The sequence below is a fragment of the Sitophilus oryzae genome, unplaced genomic scaffold, assembly GCF_002938485.1.
Source record: "Sitophilus oryzae breed Bouriz unplaced genomic scaffold, Soryzae_2.0 scaffold_857_pilon_pilon, whole genome shotgun sequence".
Lineage (NCBI taxonomy): Eukaryota > Metazoa > Arthropoda > Insecta > Coleoptera > Curculionidae > Sitophilus > Sitophilus oryzae.
Genome location: NW_022147480.1, coordinates 3,049,979 through 3,073,134, shown reverse-complemented (window position 1 = coordinate 3,073,134; position 23,156 = coordinate 3,049,979). Strand labels below are relative to the sequence as shown.

The 23,156-nt window shown below is 33.3% G+C and overlaps 2 protein-coding genes across 2 annotated transcripts in view; one reads left to right on the top strand and one right to left on the bottom strand.

Moving 5' to 3' along the window:
* The window catches only part of LOC115889912 (WW domain-containing adapter protein with coiled-coil homolog), a 28,256-nt gene extending 16,918 nt beyond the window's left edge, over nt 1-11,338 (bottom strand). The window contains exons 1-5 of the mRNA XM_030910002.1: nt 11,100-11,338; nt 10,953-10,986; nt 9,878-10,103; nt 6,069-6,220; nt 576-846 (exon numbers count right to left, since the gene is read on the bottom strand). Of these exons, the coding sequence (XP_030765862.1) occupies nt 576-846; nt 6,069-6,220; nt 9,878-10,103; nt 10,953-10,986; nt 11,100-11,140 (724 nt within the window). The 5' untranslated portion in view covers nt 11,141-11,338. The remainder of the gene's footprint in view (nt 1-575; nt 847-6,068; nt 6,221-9,877; nt 10,104-10,952; nt 10,987-11,099) is intronic.
* Nucleotides 11,339-11,791: 453 nt separating this feature from the next.
* LOC115889835 overlaps nt 11,792-23,156 on the top strand; it is a 47,545-nt gene continuing 36,180 nt past the window's right edge. The window contains exons 1-2 of the mRNA XM_030909911.1: nt 11,792-12,011; nt 12,526-12,646. Coding sequence (XP_030765771.1) covers nt 12,543-12,646 — 104 coding nt within the window. The 5' untranslated portion in view covers nt 11,792-12,011; nt 12,526-12,542. The remainder of the gene's footprint in view (nt 12,012-12,525; nt 12,647-23,156) is intronic.

Below are 23,156 nucleotides of genomic sequence, written 5' to 3'. Positions count from 1 at the left end.
CTTGGCAGCTTCCCTGATAAAATATTTTGAACGAGAACGTGACAATAAAGGTCCTTTATTACCCTTAACTGCAGACCAGAAGTAAGTTTGATTGATAAGCACATTACACCACTTTCAAAGTTATTTCTACGTTAGTTTATATTAAATTTTGTGATTATTAGTTTGTGAAAATCTCCCTCTTACTTGTTATTACCACTTATGGCGTTGTAAGACGTACATCAATAAATAAATAAATAACTCATAATAACGCTTAGAATAATATTCATAATGGACTAGTTTTTGCCAATATGTAATAAGTAAAATAAGCGATAAAACAAATAAATCAATTAATTACTAAAATATTAGTTACTAAATTAAAAAGAAAGCGTAAAATTTTTAAAAAAATGATATAATAAATATATTGTGTCACTTTTAAATTAAGATTCGTCTCATAAATCCATCACAATCTGGCAGCGCTGTCGCCATCGCTTGTCACTCAAAGTTGATCACGTGCATCGGAAATCGTTTTGCGATTACCATAGGAATTTTTGGAGATATCCTTGAGGGTAACTATAGGATAAAAAAGCATTACTTACGTGTACTTGATCGACTCGACCCGTCCCTGTACCTCGATCCGTCCCTGCTTCGCCTCTCTCCCGATCCCTGTGCCGCCGCCTCCTCCCTCTCCCGCTCTTCTCTCTCCCTGCTCTCCCTCGCCCGAATTCTCTCGCGCTCCCTGTCCGTCCATTCTCTGGGCTTTTCCCACTGGGACACTTCCGTCTTACAGTTATAGTAATACTTTTTGCCCGACGAACTCACATGTTCCGACCAGTCGCCCACTTTCGGTACCCGCTCCCTGTCGTCTCTCTGAAATATCGATATTATCCTTTAACTGGTGACCCTAGATCATTTGATAAGATATACTCATAGATAAATGAAACAAGTTTAGATTGGAAAGTGTCTCAAATATATGCATTTTACAAATTAAATTTTTAAAATTAATGTTCAAATTTGGCGCGTGGGCGATAGGTCCCCGACAAGGATAGATAGAGTAAAAGCACCGCGTGTGCAAGAAAAAAAGCAGATAAATGGAAGTCGTTGATATGTTTGCAAAAGTTTCCGTAGTGATTTACTTATCCACCTAAGTATATATGATCTAGGCTGGTGATCTGTGACTAGACATGGGATTTTTTCCGATATATCAATAGCTTTCGATAGTAGTTATAGTCTATAAAATGAATAACTTTGAATTTTGACCGTTATTTTTTACCAACATTGCAAATATAAAATCCCTCTGCCAAAAAAGTTACTGATATTCTTTAAATTGAGTGCCTGAACAAATCAGATAGGTAATTTTAAAAATGAATATAGTTTACATGAAATATACATAATATACAGTTAATAAATACAATATATATACGATCTAATTTAAAAAAAAACATTCAATATCTACTAATAGTGATGTATTATTATTTGCATTCACAAAATTTATATGTATATTTTGCAAGTATCAATGATCGAAAAATTATATTTGCAAATAATACAATATCATAAAAAAAGGAGTCAGCGATGGCTATGAAATAAAGATCGCTGTCATTTTATACGTAAAATTATTCTAAAATTTTTGATTTTTTTGGAATTTATGTTAGGGAAAAACGTTAATTAAGTTTTCATTTGGTTTTCCATTATTTTTTTTTGGTTTAAAAAAAACGTTTCGGCTAACATTATAGCCTTCATCAGTGTTGTGTCATATGAAAAAAATGTGTCGAATATAATCCAAAAAATTACATATACAATATTCACAACCTAACCTAACACCACATAATGTTTACTGCAATTAATAAATTAATATAAACTTGTCAAAAGATGACCACATATTTTTTTAAATTATTGTTACGGATTCCGTGGGTCCACTATTTAAACTCACGATAAAATACTTAACGAATTTATTTGTCTCACTCTGTACACACAACTTATACTATTTACAACACAATTTATGCAACTACTATTACTCTAACGGTATTTCGCGGTATTATCAAACTTCAGACTTCAAACTATCTTCAGACTGTCCAACTGTCGTAAGCGCTCCTTTTATATAGCTGTGGTGAGTGTTTCGCGAACAATCCAAAATTATCGGGACGGGTCCGCCATCTACTAGTACATTCTATTGTCTGCTTCGCTTACTTGTCGACTTGATTAAGAGATGGCGCTACAACAAAAAAATGTCTTCAGATTTCTTGACACGTTGCGGTTTTAGTTGCTCGCTTCTCCGACAGATGGCGCCACATACACATTGACATTGCCCCCTTCTCAAATTTGATCGTCCCGATCAAGGTTTCCTGTCTGGTATCTCTTCAATCGATCCAGATGAACTACTTTCATCTTACTTCTAGGGCTGCGTTGAATCCGGTACACAACATCATTTATCCTCTTGATGACTGTATAAGGACCTTCCCATGCTGGAGTTAACTTTGGAGATCTTCCTTTCTTGCGCTGCGGGTTATATAACCATACTGTATAGTCCTGTTGAAATCCCGTAGAATTAGCTGAGGTCGTAACGAGCTTTCATCCGGTCACTGGTTAGCGCAATCTTATTTCTAACGGCCTTATGAACGTCCAGTAATCTTTCCTTCCTAACGATTCTTTCGAACGACAGTCCAACGTTATCTTGTTCCATTTTTCCTCCAGATCGAGTACTTGGTCCTTGTCTAGCTGCGCAAATCTTACAACGTTGACACCATTTCTTAACAGCTTCACAATAATCCACCCAGTAAAAACGGTCTCTCAGCTTGCTCAGGGTCTTGTTTACCCCAAGATGGGCTCCAGTTTTACCACCGTGAATTTCTTCCAATACCTGGGTAACTTTTTTTCTTGGTACCAGTAACTGAGTTGTTACTGTCCTGCCATCCGCACTTTCCCACGTGCGCTTTAACAATCCATTCTCAATCACCAGTGAATTCCACTGAGCCCAGAGAGCTTGAAAACCAGCCCTCTGTCCGCAATATCCTGGCACGGTGGTCTCTCGCCGTTACCTTCCTTGAGTCGTAGTATTGCTCCGATGTCTGAATCTTCCATTTGATCTTTCCTCAATTGTATCGTCGTCCATTGTTCGTCAGTTCTCAGTTTAAAATTCTGTACTCTGATAGTGCTTTCGCGATGTTGCATTTTCTTGTCCAGGTTAACCCGTCGTCGATCTGGCTCGTTGCCGATAATTTGTATCCGTCCTACACGGCACCCAGAGGTTTTCTCTATTTTCCCGAACACAGTCTCTTGGCATCACCAGGTATCATCGCAATTTCCGCTGATCTTGCTTCCATATTTCCTGGTCTCTTCTCTTTAGATACAGAAAATTCCTCATTCCGATTTTCAGGATGTTTCTATGGTGATCGAACGAAAAACCATGTTGACTGATCACATCCATACCCATGATAAAATCATCTTCAATGTCTGCCACTAAAACGCTATGCCGAAACTTCAAATTCCCTAACTCCAGTTCCATGAAAGCTTCTCCCCGTACAACGGCCATTTCCCCCGTAACTGTACGTAAATACACTCTTTTTCTTAGAGGCATCATCTTCAATCCTTGCACTGAGTTAGTCCGCACCAACGATACCATAGCGCCTGTATCCACAGTCATTCGAATTCTTCTACCATTGGCCTTCCCGTTAATCACAAAACTGTCAGCGGTTTTTCCTAGACTCCTAATGGAAAACATCCTAGGGTCTCTGTTTTCTTCAGCCAATACTCGCCCGTTGGTATTAATTTCCTGGTGCCTATGTTCTCTGAAGGGTAAACGGAATCGCATTTCAACGCGGCAATCCCGTTTGATGTGGCCATTCCTGCCACACCTATAGCAACTTATGTCCTGGGATCTTCCGATATGCCGATGTTCTCTTAATGATGAACGGACTGGCATTTGGATGCGACAATTCCGTTGGATATGGCCATTCCTGCCACATCTATAGCACCTAATATCCTGGGATCTTCTCTGGTTCTCTGTCTGGGTGTTGTTGACTCTCTTGTTCATTTGTAGCTCACATAGTTTGTCGACTTTCTTACACATCTCCTCCAAACCCCTGTGAGTGCTTTCGGGTTGTTCCTCGACCGTTACCGATCTTATCTTCGGTTTAGGGATGGCGCTAAAAGCAGCTTCAATTTCCAGCGCCCTGACCAGTGCTTCGCTGCTGGTAGAAAATCGGGATATTTGCAGCGCCCTCTGTAACTCGTTGTCCTTCAGTCCGCTGATAAAACACTGAGCAGCGAGTTTCTCCCTAAATCCTTCCGGTGCTTCAGGAAACGCTAGGTGTACCAGCCGACGTAAATCTGCTTCAAATTCCTGCAGACTCTCTCCGGACCTCTGCATGCGTGTCTTGATCTGGGCCTGGTAAAGTTGACGTCGATGTTGGTCGCCATATCTTCTGTCCAGTGCAGCGACCAAAGTTTGGTATTCCTGCTGTTGGGCCGCAGGAATAGTTTGCAGGAGTTCCAGGGCAGGGCCACGCAGCGCGATGACAAGTGCCGCTGCTTTCTCCTGGTCAGTCCATCCATTGGCAACAGCCGCTGCTTCAAACTGGCGGTGGTACATCGTCCAGGTGGTTTGTCCATCGTAGGTCGGGGCCTTGAGGTTCGCAGTTCCATAAACGCCAGGTGTCCTTACTTGTACCTTGGTCTTCTGTAGGTCCATCTCTAATTTTTCCATTTTCTGCTGAAGGCGTTCCTCCAGATCTTCTACGGCTTCTTGGAAGCGATTCTGCTGTTCCTGGCAACGTACTTCCAACATTGCTTGTTGCTTTTTTTCCATGTCCCCGAAGCTTTTCCGAAGTCGAATTTCCTGATTTTCCAATATTTTCTGAAGCCGGTCCTGTTCTTCCTGTTTGTCGTGCTGTCGTTGAACTTTGAAATCTTCGAAAATTTTCTCAAGCCGGTCCTGTTCTTCATGTTTGTTATGCTGTCGTTGAGCTTTCAAATCTTCGAGAATTTTCTCAAGCCGGTCCTGTTCTTCTTGTTTGTCTTGTTGTCGTTGAATTTTCAAATCTTCGAAAATTTTGTCTTGATTTTCTAGAATTTTCAGTAGGCGATCTTGTTCTTCTGCTTTTTCTCTTCTCATATTCTCCATAAAACCTTCTAATAACTTGCTTAGTTCCTCCATTTTCTTCACTTGCCCCCTTGTACCAACCATAAAAATACTCTAATTCGGTCTAAAAATCTTCCAATCCACTTAATTTCTTCTTAAAATCCTCTTGAATCGCACTTCCGACACCAATTGTTACGGATTCCGTGGGTCCACTATTTAAACTCACGATAAAATACTTAACGAATTTATTTGTCTTACTCTGTACACACAACTTATACTATTTACAACACAATTTATGCAACTACTATTACTCTAACGGTATTTCGCGGTATTATCAAACTTCAGTCTTCAAACTATCTTCAGACTGTTCAACTGTCGTAAGAGCTCCTTTTATATAGCTGTGGTGAGTGTTTCGCGAACAATCCAAAATTATCGGGACGGGTCCGCCATCTACTAGTACATTCTATTGTCTGCTTCGCTTACTTGTCGACTTGATTAAGAGATGGCGCTACAACAAAAAAATGTCTTCAGATTTCTTGACACGTTGCGGTTTTAGTTGCTCGCTTCTCCGACAGATGGCGCCACATACACCTTGACATTATTATCTTAACACTAAAACTATCTACATTGACTATGGAGTACGATTTCAGCCATAATCAATGTAACCAAAAATACGAGGAATAATTATATTTTCCATGTATTCTACAACATATTTATTAATCCGTAGTATCTAACTAGCGTGACGTCATAAATCTCGCTCAGAGGCTGTTCTATTAGAGACGGCATTGCGTAAAAGAAAAATGCATGGCCGCAAGTTGCTAACCTAATAAAATTAACACTAGAAAAGCCCGCGGGAACTGTCAAATTCAAAGTTATTCGTTTCACAGACTATATCAAAATATCGAATAATAGTAGGTGACTTCAGAATTATCAATATGTCGATACCTACGATAATTTTTTAACTGCCGCATATTGTATGGTCTCGAAAATTAATGTATTTCCTCTAATACTGTACCTTATCGGCGCAATTGTTATGAACTGGTTTCCGATCTCGAGATAGCTGCGACATCTTTATGGGATGTAGAATACTTTTGTCTTCGTTTCGATCGCTGTTGGATCTGTGATCTGATTCTCTGCTTCGCTTTTCCTTGGGCGATCTGGCGCCATCTACCGGAAAAATACGAAAAATCAAAATTAATACACCAAAACGGTTATTAAAAAGCAAATACAATGTGGTCCAAAAACTTCGGCAGCATATTATGCAGATAAAAATAAGTAAAACACTTGTATGTCCTAAAATGCTTAGTTTCGGAGATAGAGGGTGTACAAGTATCATATTTATTTCGATTTTTTCCAAATAATTTCTGAAGTAACGTCAATATTTGGATGAAAATTGGTGTCTGGGAGTTTTTTGACATGAGAAATTTGATTTTGATGTCAATATGACTCCTATTTGTAGGGGGCGCCACCTACATGTGTTTTAACTGTTTTAAAGAGTAATAACTTTTCGTCTGTACCTGTATAACACTACTGAGTGAAAAAATATACATTTTCGTGATTTTTACGTAAAAAATGCCTCTTAGTAAAAATCCCTACGAGCAACCGTTCTCGAGATATTTAGAGTGGAAACAGTCAATACATGTCATTATTGACAAAAAATAAAATGTTGAGTAAAAATGGCGAAAAAACAGTTTCTGTTGAACTGTTGGCACAAAAACCTTTCAATTTTCTGATTTCAGTCCAACAGCTATTTAGTCAACATGTTTAATTTTTGACATAAATTAAACTTTGATTCCAAATATCTCGAGAACCATTACTCGTAGCGATTTTTACCAAGAGACCTTTTTTACGTAAAAAAAGTCGCGAAGAAATCTTTTTTTACTCAGTAGTTTTATACAGGCACGGACAAAAAGTTATTACTCTTCAAACCAGTTAAGAAATATGTAGGTGGCGAACTACAAGTAGAACTCATATTGACGTTAATTAACAAATTATTTGAAAAAAAAATCGAAATAAAAATAAAACTTCTACACCCTGTATCTCCAAAACAGCATTTTAGGACATATATTTATACGAACCTTTTTACTTATTTTTATATGCAGAATATGTTGCCGAAGTTTCCGGAATACAGTTCGGACCACCCTGTATATAAGACTATATTGCTAGTACCGAATTTACACAATGAGTGGAAAGTGAAGCCAAAGAAAAGAAATAGGAATATCAATCTTGTATAAGTCTATCCTTTCGGTTCAACAGCATTTTCGTGCGCACGCGCCAATCAAATCGATCTGATTCGTCTACTTCATCGCTGAACTCTGTCACCTGACCGCGCACTATTTAAATTATTTAAACTCTAAATATTAATAATGTATAATATATTATTTTTTCATTGGTAATGGCATTATTTCAACAATAACAAATAAGACCGATTCATATATTAAAAACACACCACATTTTATAGAAAAAATTTCAAAAATTAATATAACACTCTAACAGTTTAATGGTTAGCTTTGACGTTGTTAGTCTTTTTACTAATGTGCCGGTAGATAAATCACTTAAAATAGTTAGGGATAGATTAGAACAAGATACACATTTAATAGATAGAACAAAATTAAACATGATAGTATTTTGGAATTGTTGACACTTTGTGTTAAAACTACTTATTTCCAATTAAATAATGAATTTTTTCAACAAGATTTCGGTATGGCAATGGGATCACCTCTCTCTCCTTTGTTAAGTAATATTTTTATGGAAGATTTTGAAAATAATACAATAAATAGTTTTTCAAAAAAGCCTGTAATATGGCTGCGTTATGTTGATATTTTTGCAATATGGCAACATAACGTTTCTGAAATAGACATTTTTTTGGATTATATAAATTCTCGCGAATCTACCATAAAATTTACTTTAGAAGTAGAGAGAGGTAATCGTTTGCCATTTCTTGATGTTTTAGTGTTAAAGTTTCAAAATAAACTAATTTTAGATGTTTACAGAAAACCCACAAACACAGATAGATACTTAAATTTCACATCTAATCACAGTATAAGTGTAAAAAAAGGTGTTATAAAAAGTTTATATGATAGGGCAAAAATAATATGTACAGACGACATTTCACTAAACAGAGATATAAACCACATAAAAAATACATTAATAAAAAACGACTATCCACCATATTTTATTGACAAAACATTAAACGAAATACTAACTCCAAATCATAGACACAATAATAACAATACACAATATATACAAGTTACAATTCTATACATACGAGGCGTTTCGGAAAAAATAAGGATAGAAAAACAATATAACATACGAACATCTTTCAAAACACAAAATACACTTAGATCCATTTTATCACATACTAAACCAATAAATACAGAATAACAAACAAAAAATGTAATATACCAAATACCCTGTGAATGCGATAAATTTTACATTGGTGAAACATCTAGACCCTTAAATGTTAGAATTAAAGAACAAAGATTATTTAAGAAAGGGAGATTTTCACAAATCTAAGATTTGTCAGCATTCTTGAGACACCGGGCACAGAATAAATTTTAATAACGCCAAAATTATAATGAACGAAGCGATAGCCTCTAAAAGAAAAATAAAAGAGGCTTTTTTAATTCAATCTAATATAATCTATTTTAATTCAATGTATGGCAATCGCTTCTTTGATTTTAAAGAACATAACATAAATGAACATAACATGCGTAAAATTTAAAAATAATCATACAGAAAGTTTGGGCTTTTTGGTTTTACCTTATTAAGTAATTGTTATCAGGTAGTAATTGTTAATTTTGAAGTTTAACTTAATATAATGTCATTTTAACAGAACGTCAACGATTTCTTGTAGACGTATCTGTTTTAAAAAGTAAAGTGTTCTCGAATAGTTCAATTTAAATATTTTTAATAGTTTTTTTCTTGATTCTTTATATTTTTTTGCTTCCGACGACGGAAAGAGAAAACTTTCCGAAACGTTAAGCATTTTTTTCTTTGTTAGGCAAATTTTTATAACTGTAAACATAACTTCTGACAAGCAGCGCCCGTTTAGGTTTAACGCCAGAAGTGTTTACAAAAAATAACTATTTTATTTTGTAGATTTTTCTTGCAGTGCAGTGGCGAAATACCCATAAAGGATTTTTTTGGGTATTATTTCAACTTGTTATTTTACATATTCATATCTATCCGTTTCTTGTTTTTGTTTAAATATGTCGGAGATTAGATTTAAATTTATAAGTAAAGGCGCGAATAGTCAGACGCTAAATTGATTTACGTGGTAGATAGAAACTTAGAAAACTACTTCTATTAGTTAATATGAAATAAATCAACTAATCGCAAAGCACTTCTCACGCTTGCATAGTTCAAAGCTGTTGAGCTAAAAGGACCAACTTATGTGGATTTTGTATAGGTCTATCTCAAAAATGTGGCTTCAATTTGTCTCTCTAATTACATAGAAGAGAGAAAGGAGGATATATGAAATGTCAAACTTCTATCTGGTCTCAATTTTCTTTGTTATTTTGTTAAGAAAAGTGTTTTTCAGTAAAATTTTGGACATTTTTCTATCCTCAATCAAGTGTGGCTTTTAGATAAACTATAATATAATGAAAATATAGTGAAATTATTACTTCATAGGACCGAAATAAAGAAAAATTCAATGTTGAAATTATTTTCTGTTTTTCTGAAAAACGGTAAGAAACCGCCAAGAAAAAAGTTCAGATTCGTAATCAACAACCTCAAAATAGGGTGTATACTAATTTTGGTGAAAATCAACGATTTCCAGTTTTCCCAATAATAATCCTATTTTAATTAACACATACTTACCAGAGTACTTATCTCGGGACGTCTTATAGTCTCTATTTTCTCTCTCCTTTTCGCGGATTTTTTGTACATAGGAGCTCTTCGACGACTGATAGGATCTGTCACGTTCTCTCGGAGACTGGGACTCGGGAGGACTATCCGACCTGTAATTACCATTGGGCGAGTCTCGAAACTTCTCGTACCTCTCACTGCTCGAAGGATAATTTTTCGACGAGCCATATTTCGAGTTCTACAACAAAGGCACTTATTCCTGTATTATACAACAATACTAACATTCGTAACAGTCGTGTATATCATTTTAATTCACAGCAAAACTGTATTTTGTGCCACTTTTGGGTGTCGTCAAAGTGTTTATAATTATCAATTCAGGTACAATGTACAAACCAAACAAATGTTATGTTTGGTCGGATCCCGTTGATTTATTTATTATACTAATATGATGGTATAGTCTGTCAAGCGATCTAGAGAATATTTCGGCAGAGAACGACCAAAAAATTACAGAAAATACGATTTACCTGTGAATTAAAGTGACAGACACAACTGCCAGTGTCTTGTATCTTCTCTCATTGGACAGACTAAATAACTCTAAATTGAAACATGTTTACAATCATATGTAAAAATATAATCATTATTTTTGTCAGATTGATTGATTAATTAACTGTATAAAAAAAGAAAATTTGATAATAATTAATTATACTTAACAGAATAATGTTAGGTTAGTTAGTTTCAGAATTAGTCAGCCATGTTTATTTTTGTTTTATGAAAACATTTTAATTTTATAATGTATCGACGAAATTAAAGAGACGAACAAAGTAAATTGGTAATACGGAATTTATAATCAACAAATATTCAACAGAAAACCTTAAATCTCGAAGTTAAGAGATATTGTTGTAGAAGTACTCAAAATATATACAACTTCAACCAGGAATGAATTTGGATGAAATTGTTATATACTTATGTGTAATATCGAAAACTACAACAAAATTGAAGTTAAAAGGAATTGATTTGCTAACAATAAGAAAATTGTCGCCAATATTTTTAGGTACTATCAACAGATTTTCCTAGAGTGTATATTTACCTGATAGGGATGGGTTTGGTGCTTCTCGAAGTACCTAAACAAAAAGTAAAAGGATAATTTAGATAAAGACTATTAAACAAAGATTAAAGGTGACAAGTTTACGGTCACCTAAATTTTGTGTAAATAAAATCCTGAAAAAAGGCATACCCATCGCTCATCCGTTGCGTTTTCCTTGCATGCATTACCATCAATGCAAGAATCTAGAAAATGTTTGCGGCTTTTACAACAAGCCCTTGCGTAAAATGATGTCATAAAAATAACAGAGACTTTTAAACCGTTTAGAAACTGACTTTCCTCTCAGACGCCATGTCACGAAGGGAACAATTTTCAGCTGAAGGTGGGCAAATGCTCCTAATATTTCCTCGTCGCCTCATTGGATGATGTCAAAGTTACTAACTACCAACCATACAAAGGTAATACATTTAATACCCTAGGGTATTAACTTAGGGTATTAAATATATAATATATATGTTAATTTATAATTAATTTATTTCAGTATATTTTCAAAATATATTTTAAAGTTAACAAAATATTTCTAAAAGACATGCACTTTTTTTTCTAATTTTAGTTAAAAATTGTTCTATTCCCAATAAAAAAAGATAATGCACTTGGTAACATTCATTTTAGGTAGTTTATTTATGGGGTATATTTAGGTTGGTATTGCGTAATCAGAAAGAGATATGACAATGCATTTACCTACTCCACCAGTTTCTCCGATTTTCGATCTCTCTCATACTTCAAAGAGACTGTATGTGCTTATTTCGTTTTGGAACATTTAGAAATGACCATATGATTAAATGAACGTGCTTTTGACATTCATGTCGTTTGCCTCCCTGCCAGCTCTATTATCTCAGGGATTATCTAGAAAAATGGTCAACTAAAATGGCCAGTATAAGTGATATAGATAAAATTGGTAAAAAATATTCGTAACAGAGTGTTCAAATATGTTCACAAAGTAGAAATACACTTATATCAAAGCAAAGAAAATCTTAATGAAGTTTTAGTGCGTAATATATTCGCTTTTTTTAGTTTTACAAATGCATTTGTGAACGTAAGCAGGTAAGTGTGTTCACTTTGGGATCTAGTTTCTCGCTCTTATTTAGTTATTTCGACTTTTCAAGTACGTTTTAGTAGTGTATTTATATGGTTGTCCATCTACCAGACCTATTTACCATTGTTAATTTGTTGGCAGTTTACAAAAAATGTGTTCTATGACCAACTTTAACATACATAAACAATGATTAGATTAAGAAAATTTAAGTAATTTGTATGTATTCTATACATTTGTGACGGGTTGTAGCCTGTTGTAGCAATCTTGTATGGATGATAATGCCAATAACAGATCAACTTAATGATTAAAATATTTATTTATATTATTTTAAATATATTATATTTATTATTATATATAAAAAAATATTATTTTAAATTATATATAAACAAAGATTTGCCTAACAAACAAAATTACTGGAAGATTCATAAATAATTATATACTTTTAATTTCTTTATTGTTTTTATATCAATACATGGTTAATAAAGGCTTTGTACTAATTGACAATTTTATATTTATTTGAAGATATATTGGATGAGAAAATGGACAAATTTCAAATTATAATGGATCAGGACCTAGAGCAAAAATTGAAACTAACACCCGCAACATCTCAAAATGCCAAAACTATCGCTCAATGTTTAAAAAGGTAAGTATGTAATGAACATAGGTTTGAGAATCATAATATAGCTATAATTTGGTATTTCAATAAAGAAAAATAATTGTAGTTTTGGGTATTTTTGTATATGTTACGGCTCAAATGGACACTTGGCTAGTTTCAAAAGTAACCGGCAATTTTGCAGACTAACTAAAAGTGCTGTTATTTTGAAGGAATCCAAAAAAAATGTTTTTTAATTCTTTCTGTTCACAATTAAACTGGTTAATACACAAACTATTTATGAAATCTGGTTAAAATGGAGATTTTATGTCAGTTTTCAAAAAGTTTAGATATTTACCAGGGAGACAAAATCCTCTTTGGGTTCTTTGAGTCTTTGGGTAGGCGAGTTATGTTAATATGATAAATTTCATATTATTTTATAAATTGTAACTGAAAACTAAATAAATTTTGAGTAGACACTTGTCGAATTTGGTAATTAATAATAATCCAATTCAGGAATTATTAACATTAAAAAATAATTATCAACTTATTAAACTCCTGCTTACGACCATTGTCACTTATTGAGTTGGGTAATTATTTACTATCTAGTTTTCTGCTATTATGCAGTTTTTTAAGAAACTACATACAGACCTACCTGTACTACTACAGTGACAAGTAACATGATGTCATGGTTGCTTCACATTTCCGAAAATTTCTGGGGAATATAATAACAAAATTAACAATAATTGAATCATAAATATTATCTTACTCATCATAGAAGTCTGTATATTATGCAGTTTCTTAAAAATACATATAAAAAATATAAACTAGGGGCTGGCAAAGGTTAGTCTTGGGTCGAGATTTCTGTATGTAAGAAGAGTACAATGCGTTTATAATGTACCTACTGAACAAAGAGAGGACAGTAAACACGTTGCCAAACGTATGAAATAAACCGAGAAACTGTGCACATCGCTAAGAGATGTGGAAGGGGATATAGCAGATTTGTCGCAGTTGACCGGTCGACCCAATCAATACCTCTGTCAGTACTTAAAGTTCTAGGGAAAGGTGTACGTCATGCGTTCAGTTTCACGATTTAATTACATCTCGTGATACTTGATTTGTTTATTTATTAACGAGTCGTAATTTTCTCTATAGCTTGAATTTTTTTAAGTGCAAGCTAGAAACACTTGTATTTTTGGGAAAAATAAGTGGAATTGAGTGGGTGTTTGATAGTGGTCGCGCTATTAGAACTCTGAATTCAAAAATCGATATCTCGAAATCTGTTAGAAATGATAGATTGTAGTTTTTTCAAGAGCTTTGTTAATATTTCTGCTGTATTTTCTTTGTAGACAGTATGTGAAAATCTTTATCAATAAAAAAATTACATGATTGCTGAAAATTGCTATGCTCTAGAAGTAAATGGATGGATTGTTTACAATTTTTGAATGGAAAAAACAACCTTATCGAATTTTTCTTACGTAAACATATTGTAAAATATCCGATCTTGAAAATAAAAAAAAGTTTCAATATCTAAAGTTGTTCTTGAGTTATGGCGTGTTATGTGTTAAAAGTTGAGTTTTTAAATTATCGCGATTACCGACGTTTTCTCGTTATAAAAAAATGACACCCTAACGATATCCTTATAATTCCATTTCAGATGCTCAGAAACATGTCTAATGATTTTATCTAGTTATCTCTTGAAAAAAAAGTCTTTTAAAAATAAGCGGTTTGCGATCGTGATTTTACTTTACTTGATAGGGAAAGGCGTATCGGCAACGCCGCAACAGCACAGCGTCGCGCGTCGCGTCCGTCGGTCGTATTCAGGGTTGCCAACCGTACGTGGTTCCTCGTACAAGTACGAGATTTTTGACTTGCTGTACGAGGTACGAGGATAGGACTTTCCTCGTACAATTATGTACGAGATCTTGATAAAGATGATTTTATACTTTAACGTGACTTTTTACTTCGGCTTGGGTATTATTTTTTAGCATTAATGAGGATTTTCCGAAGGAGATACTTCACATATAGCCTTAAACCTTAAATACATGTAAACTACACATGTAATTTTATAGACTAACTAATAAATGATTACCTATTTTTTAAATCTCGTGGTCAAATTATTTATTAACATGTCTTCTCATTTAACTTCAATTAACAGATTAATATGTTTAGTGCAAATTTTTGTCTTTATCGCAGTTATTTTAAATGTTTATTAAATGTACGAGGTTTTTTTTACCCTTTTTATAGCGAAATACGAGATTTTTAGCTGTCTATGTACGAGGGAAAAAGTTCTACGGTTGGCAACCATGGTCGTATTTCTCTCACTCCGACTTAAGGTTGTCGCCCACTAGACCGCGGCGCGACGCGGCGCGGCGCCATGTGGAAATTTCTTTTGTCTGCTTGCCATGTATTTAAATGGACCAACACACATTAGAGCGCGCAGCGCAGAAGCGCGCCGCGGGATTTCCGTCTCCCGCGTTTTGGCGCGTTGCAGTGTGCGTACTCACAAGGGAAATAATTTTGCATTCGAGTCTTTTCAGTTGGCTTTTTGACTAGGAACTAGTGATACGTATCACTGGTAGAATTGTATTTTTAAAGGTAAATTAGGCAAATCGATTTTCATAAAGGAATATGATATTTTTTTAGTCTTCCCACACTAGAAACAAATGGACGAAATGCCTTTCTATCAAAGATTTAATATAATTGAGGGGTGTAGAGGCAAAACCGGCAATCTCCACTTTTTAACAAAAGTGACAATCTCCAATTTTTAAATTCTAATTACCTAAATACATAAAAAAGATCAGGGTTTTTTCACCACATAACTAATATACACATCAGAATAAATAAGAATTATCAAAAGTATTAGCAATTTGTCTCTTCTGAAAAAATATGATGAGTAGAGATATCCGGTGTTTTGCTTCTAAAACCCTCAATTGAGGAGTGCGTAAAATATTTCCTTTATATTTTGTAATACTGAAAAAAATGCTCTTGTCTTTTATTAAATAAGGAAAAAGATGGTAAAATTCTCCAAACTTCTTCCTTTTTTTGCTAATCTTATGAGTCCAAACTTTCCTTTTCTTCTTCACCTGCTCTTCCTCCGTGTTAGAAGAGCACAAAAATACGCCTCGTCCGTACATGAACTCATTGCTTTAAAAACTAAACTACAGTAAAGTAAGTAAAAAACACTTCGACTAACTAAATAGCGTTTCCGCGTTTCAAAAGCGCGCTATAGTGGGCGCAGTCCCTTCGCAGCCGGAAAAAAATCTCTTCCCAGCGCCGCGCCGCGTTCTAGTGGGCGACAACCTTTAATAAGATCCCTATGCGATTTACTAGTGATGGGAATAATCGAATTATTTTCACCATCGAATAATTAGTAATAATTCATATTTCACAATCGAATTAATAATTCGAATTATTTAGTAGTATTATAAATTTAACCTAAAAATAAATTCGTCCCAGCTAGTGCTCGTCTAGGGGCTATTTTAAACAAATTCTGAACCATTGCCATACCTATATTCTATCACTGAATAAAAAAATTAAAAAAAATTCTTTATACAATGTATTCTATTAACTGTGCCGAAGCCGTTTAATAAATTAAACCATAATTTAAAGTTTTAAATTTAAAAGTGCCGAGTTTATGATTGTTTCAATTCCTACTGAAAAGGTCATATCTAAAATAAAAGCTTCTTCTAAAACGATATAAGTATGTCCTTCTTTACGTGCGGTTCGTATTTCTTTTTATTTTATCAGTTGCAATCAATAATTATTTAGATAAAAGAAGAAAATTAATTTTAGTGTTCGGCAGGTGTTCGGTGAAATTTGGGCGAGATGGAAATGAACCAAATAATAGTATTCTTTCGTTCTGAACGAAATGAAAATTTTCACTTAAACTGATTTATTCCTACGTGATATAGAAAATAACAATGATTTCTGGATTTTTCTATATCGGATCGTTCCTTTCTTTGTCGATTCCCTTTATAAATCAGTTTAAGTGAAAATTTTCAGTTCGTTCCGAACGAAAGAATACTACTAATAGCAGCTAATAGTACTATACTAATTACTAATATTCGTATTCGTCCATAAGAGGTTATGTTTTATGTTCATTTGTAATTCGGTTACCACAGATATAATATAAAATACTGCTAATTTTTATCTCGATTATATCGAAAAAGATAATTCGAATTAGTTAGTTTTAATTTACTATCGAATTAGTCGTATTATTTAATTCGAATTTTCCCAACACTACGATTTACTTCCACACATGTAAATGCCGACCCAAAAGTAACAGTTGCCAGCACGGTATATAATGCTATCCATGTATTCATGCATGGTCGACAGAAAGAGGACTCTAGGGTGGGGATCCTTGACAGTTTTCTTTGACAATTCATTGGAATTTGATTTGAAATGTTGTGGATTTGTCAGTCCTTACTGAGTTTATTTTATGTTATTTATTATTTATTCTAATAATCTAGTAAATCTAGAAGGAAATTTTTTGTAGCAGAACTTAAATTAACAGTGACACTTGCGATTTATCGAAAAAGTCTGTAAAATAGTTGGTTATGTAACGTGCGGTAGATCTCGAGAGAAATGCGACGGTGTGCTGTTGCGGCGTTGCCGGTATGCCTTTCCCTATCAAGTAAAGTAAAAGACTTTTTTTCGAAAAGATACCGTGATAAAATCATTAGATATGTTTCTGAGCATCTGAAATGGAATTATAAGGATATCGTTAGGGCACAGGTTAGGGTGTCCATTTTTTTAAACGAGAAAACGTCAGTAATCGCGATAATTTAAAAACTCAACTTTAACACATAACACGCCATAACCATAGTTTAAGGAAAAGAATAGTTGCACTCTCGCAAATATTTTCTGCCAGTTTTTGCAAGCTGGTAGGTTGCAAAGCGTTTCAGTTGAATTCGGTCAGTCGAGCTGTGAGGTTCGAGCGTTGCGTCCGAGCACAGGGATTGACAAAAAATGAGTGCCTTCCTGTGCGCTGCTATTAATTGTGGAAATAATTAAAAAAATTGTTCTTTGAGTCTTTTTAGATTTCCATCGGATGTAAATCGGAAAGCTGATAGTAATTATCAATTACATTTAATTATATTTGTTTATTTTAGAAGCTGAGATATTATGTAATTAATTAAATGTTATTATTTTTTTAGCATGTGTGCAGATTTTAAAAATAGTTTTTTAGATATACAGGTTGTCTCAAATATGCGCATGAAAATATTTTTTGGTCAGGGGATTTTCCATAAAATTTTTATTCCAATAATAATTTACGAGATAATTTATATAAATTGGTTTTTGAAACAATTTTAGAGTAAATATTTTGTACATCTAAAGTCTCCGCAAATTATTCATATTTTTTAATTGAAAGAATTTTATAATAGCATAATCTCTTATAAATTTAGTGGACTGTATTTTTTTATGTTTTTTTTATTTATTTTTTATTATAAGTGGTCGTAATATAACAATATTCACACACAAAATATTATAGACAAAATATTGAGTTTATATTTGAGGGAAGAAAAGTGCCACACCCAGCTTTAAACCACCGTAAATATACAGGGTGGCCTATTAGTGCGAGGAAGTCCAGTATCGTCGCCGTTGACGAAGATGTGAAAAAATTTTTATTCATATGTTTCAAGGTTTATAAAGGGGTGTATCCTAAAATATTTTGTTATATACAGGGTGTCACAAAAAAAGTTATGGTAAAGTTAGTTTGATTTTTTTTATTATTTTTTATTATTATTTATCATCATTCTATATACATTATTCTATATTGGGTATTTTTTATGGCGTCACCAAAATCGCAATATTTAAAATGGTATATCTCAACTTTTTTAAATGCGACATTCTGTATATTATTTTTCTGTCAGATGCAGAATTAAAAAGTGAACATTTTTTTATTAAATTAAAGTGTTTCTAAATGTTTACCGCTGTCGTAGATATTCGCAGTATTATATTACATATGGCTCTTTCAACAGTAAATTTTTTTCAAAGCCACCTAATATGATCTTTGTCTGTCTTGTCTTGTCAAAAAATGTTCACCTTTTAATTCTACATCTGAAAGAAAAATAATATACAAGGTGTTGCATTAAAAAAAAATGAGATACAACATTTTTTAAATATTACGATTTTGGTGACGCCATAAAAAATATCATGTATATGATAAAGTAAAATTTTCTACACGAATTTATTCCGATATCCTTCATGTTTAAGAAAACATAGCAAAGTATTAATAAAGTTATATCCACTCTAGTTTTTTACCACTTTTCGTATATAATGGTTTTAACCAAAGTTTTAGTAAATAAGAAATAGATTGGCAACACCGCAGTGTGCTTTAAATAAAGACAGTGTACTATAGCCATAATTTTATGCCGAATTCAGTTATCTTCACAAAATTAAACTTGCTAAATCAAAAAAAAGTCGTAGAAAATCTCTGAAATAGATAATAATATAAAAATATGTCATTATATATTTTTTCCGCATTTCTTCCCATCAGAAGATTTTCAGATACAGAAGATTTGTTACCTACACGAAATGTGAAAATATTCTGTTTTCAAGCAAGTTTTTACTTGATGATCGTTTTTTTTTATTTAATTTTATTGTGAATTCATATTTTCCTAAATACATATCTGTGAAACTATGGCGAGTGCCACGTCTATACTTTGCCTAGTTAATAGACCACGACTATACAGCTACGTCGTCGGCTACGGAGGCGAGAACAAGGTTTGGTTTGGTTTGGTTTATATAAAGCGGCAGAAAAAGAACAAAGGATTTGACAAGGAGTAAAACTACTAGTTTCCTTATACTATGCCATAACTTAAGAAACGCTTTAGAAACTTTTTTTTATTTTGAAGATCAGATCTCTTACAATATGCTTAAATAAGAAAAATTCGACAAGGTTACTCTTTTCCATTCAAAAATTTGAAATAACCCATCTTTATGCACTAAAAGTAAATACTTTTAATGCATAACAATTTTCAGCAATCGTGTAACTTTTATTTATAAAGATTTTCACATACTGTCTGCTACGAAAATATAGCAGAAATATTAAGAAAGCTTTTGAAAAAAACTACAATCAATTATTTCTAATAGATTTCGAGATATTGATTTTTGAATTCAGAGTTCTAATAGCGCAATCACTGTCGAACACTAACTCAATTCCACTTATTTTTACCAAAAATGCACGTGTTTCTAACTTGCAATTAACATTTTTTAAGCTATAGGGAAAATTACAACGACTCGTTAATAAATAAACAAATAAAATATCACGAGACGTAATTAAATCGTGAAGTTGAATGCATGAGGTTTTCCTAGAACTTTAAGTACTGACAGAGGTACTGATTGGGTCGACCAGTCAACTGCGACAAATCTGCTATATCCCCTTCCACGTCTCTTAGCAATGTGTACAGTTTCTCGGTTTATTACATACGTTTGGCAACGTGTTTACTGTTCTTTCTTTGTTCAGTACATTATGAACGCATTGTACTCTTCTTACATAGGGAAATCTCGACCCAAGACTAACCTTTGCCGGCCCTTAGTATACTTAATATCACAGAATATCTAGCTACGCAACAGAAAAATACTCGAAATGAAAGAGCTAAAATTGCACAAATAAAATACTAGATGGCGCGACAATATCATAGTCAGAATATAATTGGAAATTTTCAATTTTCGGTTTTGGATCGACGGCCTTGAAGCTCGGATAAATATGCACAGTTGCCAGATTCAAAAAGACTTTAATTGGCATCCCATTCTTTTTCTGGTGTATAATAATTTCTTTCTATTCTTCGTTTCTTGTCAGATACACTTATATTAATTATTCGTTTGGCTTTTAAAATAGTTTTAAGTTTAACACGTTAAGCGCCAGACAAAATGTTTAAAAAATGCTTTCTGGGCCAAGTTATAATTTTGTCATATACTTTCAACATTTAAAATTCAAAAAAATCTAGTTTTTTTTTCAAATCAAAAAGTTCGCATAGGTATATCTGCCGCGCAAGCCAGAGAAGTCCGCCCATCACACTCAAACAGGCTTAAACAAGGACCGCTGGCTTGTGAAACAAATTCGAACCGAATACCGAGCGGTCCCTGGGGACCTCCGTGGCGTAGAAGGTACTTCCTTTGGCGGTCCCTAGGGCCCACCATGGCGTTTAACTTGTTAAGTATATTATTAGAAAACATATGCTCACAAAATACTTTTTTAATATATGTACACTACTTTATTATGTTAACTAGAAAATAACTTTAATTACCGTTAAAATTAATATTATACAGGGCGATTGATAGTGATATTTATTAATGCTGAAACGTTAGTAATGAAATATATACGTTTAATAATAATGGAAATAATTTATTAAAATGCAGTATAAAAAATGTTAAGTAATTGACTAAAAAAATACTATAATAACAAATTTCTTGTGTTTACCACGTTTTTATATAGACCTAGGTAGATTTTAAAATGTGACACAGGTACAATTAATAATATATTAGTTCGGCATAAAAATTGCTGTCACGGCATCGTACAATAAATTAAAATTCGTAAAATAAATTAAAATTATTAATTAAACAAATCTTTATAAAGAATGATATCATAACATTGTACCACCCGATATGCTTTATAATATTGCAATGTCACCGAAGATCCGTAGTATACCAAATTTAAGCACAATCGAACGCCAGGAAATGGTATCGTAATATGGTACTATAGAAGGTACCACTTTATATGCATCAAAGTACCATCATATTACAATGTCGCCGAACACACGTAGTATACAAAGTTTAAGACTAATCGAACGCCAGGAAATGGTATCGTAATATGGTACTACATTATGGTACCTCTTGATGTACTTCATGGTACCATAATATTGCAATGTCATCAAAAATACGCAAGTATAATCAAATATGAGCCCAATCGATCGTCAGGAAGTGGTATCATAATATGGTACTATATTAAGGTACCAGTTTATATGCATCATAGTACTATCATATTACAATGTCACCGAAGATACTTACTATACCAAGTATAAGTCCAATCGAACACCAGGCAATTCAATTACAATCAAACGTCACAAAGTGATTGTAATTCAGCTCGTAAGATTTAACTCCAACTAACATGGCAAGTTAAATACGTAAACGTTTGAAAAAAGAGCTCTGATCTATTTTAATATGTTTAAATGATGTAGCAAATTTGAAGCTAGGCTTTATAAGGAAGTATTACAATATGAATTACACAATGGCAACACTGCATAAAATTGTTTTAAATTTCGTGTGTAGAAAACTGTTTTCTTTTAAATTTATCGCCCTCTATTATGTAGTAGCGAAACTACCGCATCAAAATATTTGATTTGGAGACAGGCTTTAAAAGCCTGTCTCCTTTTGATACCTACGATTTTATACGTGTAGCGAGGCTTCTGTTGCGTAGCTAGATATTCTGTGCTAATATACATACGTGTAGTAAAGCGATCATTTATGAAATTCACTTAAAATTAACTAATTATATATTTTTTAAATAAAAAGCCTAATATAAGATCCAATTTAGTTGGGTTGCTATTTGGAATGATTAAAACTCTAATGGAGTTATTACCAAAAATCATAAATGGTTGGTTAAGTGTCCATTTTAGTCGAAATTAAATATACCTTGTAATGGTTCTTTTAATTAATAATTATTTAATGAAAACTATTAAATTGTTACATTTTCAATATTAATTTAATGTTTTTTTTTCTTTCCAAAAAGAATACATGAAGCACCAACGAAATACTTAAAAAGTAATAAATTCTTATTAATCATGTTATTCGAGTCATTATTTAAATGTAAAATGCAATTATTAAATGTGTACTTTTCAATAATGCATACTAACATTCAATATAAGTCTTCTTAGTATATATTTGAGACTCAGATTTCATAGGATTATAGTACCGTATGATCGAGAAAAAACGGCGTCCAGTTGGCTGGGAAATGACGATCGATGACATTTCCCATATAAATTTACATTTAAAATGACAGCGATCTTCATTTCCCAGCCAACTGGACGCCATTTTTTTTCGATCATACGGTATATGTGACTAGTAATTGTGTTATGATGCCAAGAGAGAAGAATTCTTAAGTAGAACTGTCACAGAGTGACAGTTTTTTAAGACAGAATTTTGAAAGGGACACGAAAAAAAAATGAAGAAACAAAAAAGACAGAAGAAGAACTGGATATAAACAATAAAACCAAGTAAAAACTGTATACCAAGATGGAGCTTGGAATTATATTAAGATGCTTAACATCCTGGACAGTTAAAAAATGAAGACATTTGAAAGGAAATTGAAGAGAACCAGAAGAATGGCGCTACGATGAAGATAAAATTTATTTTATTTATTAGTCACTTTCTTGTAATATTACAAATGAAATAAGTACTAGAGGAGTTCTATATATCTTGATACATTGGTGGCCACACACAAATATTAGTTGAATACATATTTATATATGGTATATCCCAGTGGCGGCTCGTGACCCGTGTGAGTGGGTAGGCGACAAAATTTTAGTTGTGTCTATTTGCCGACTACAAACCAATG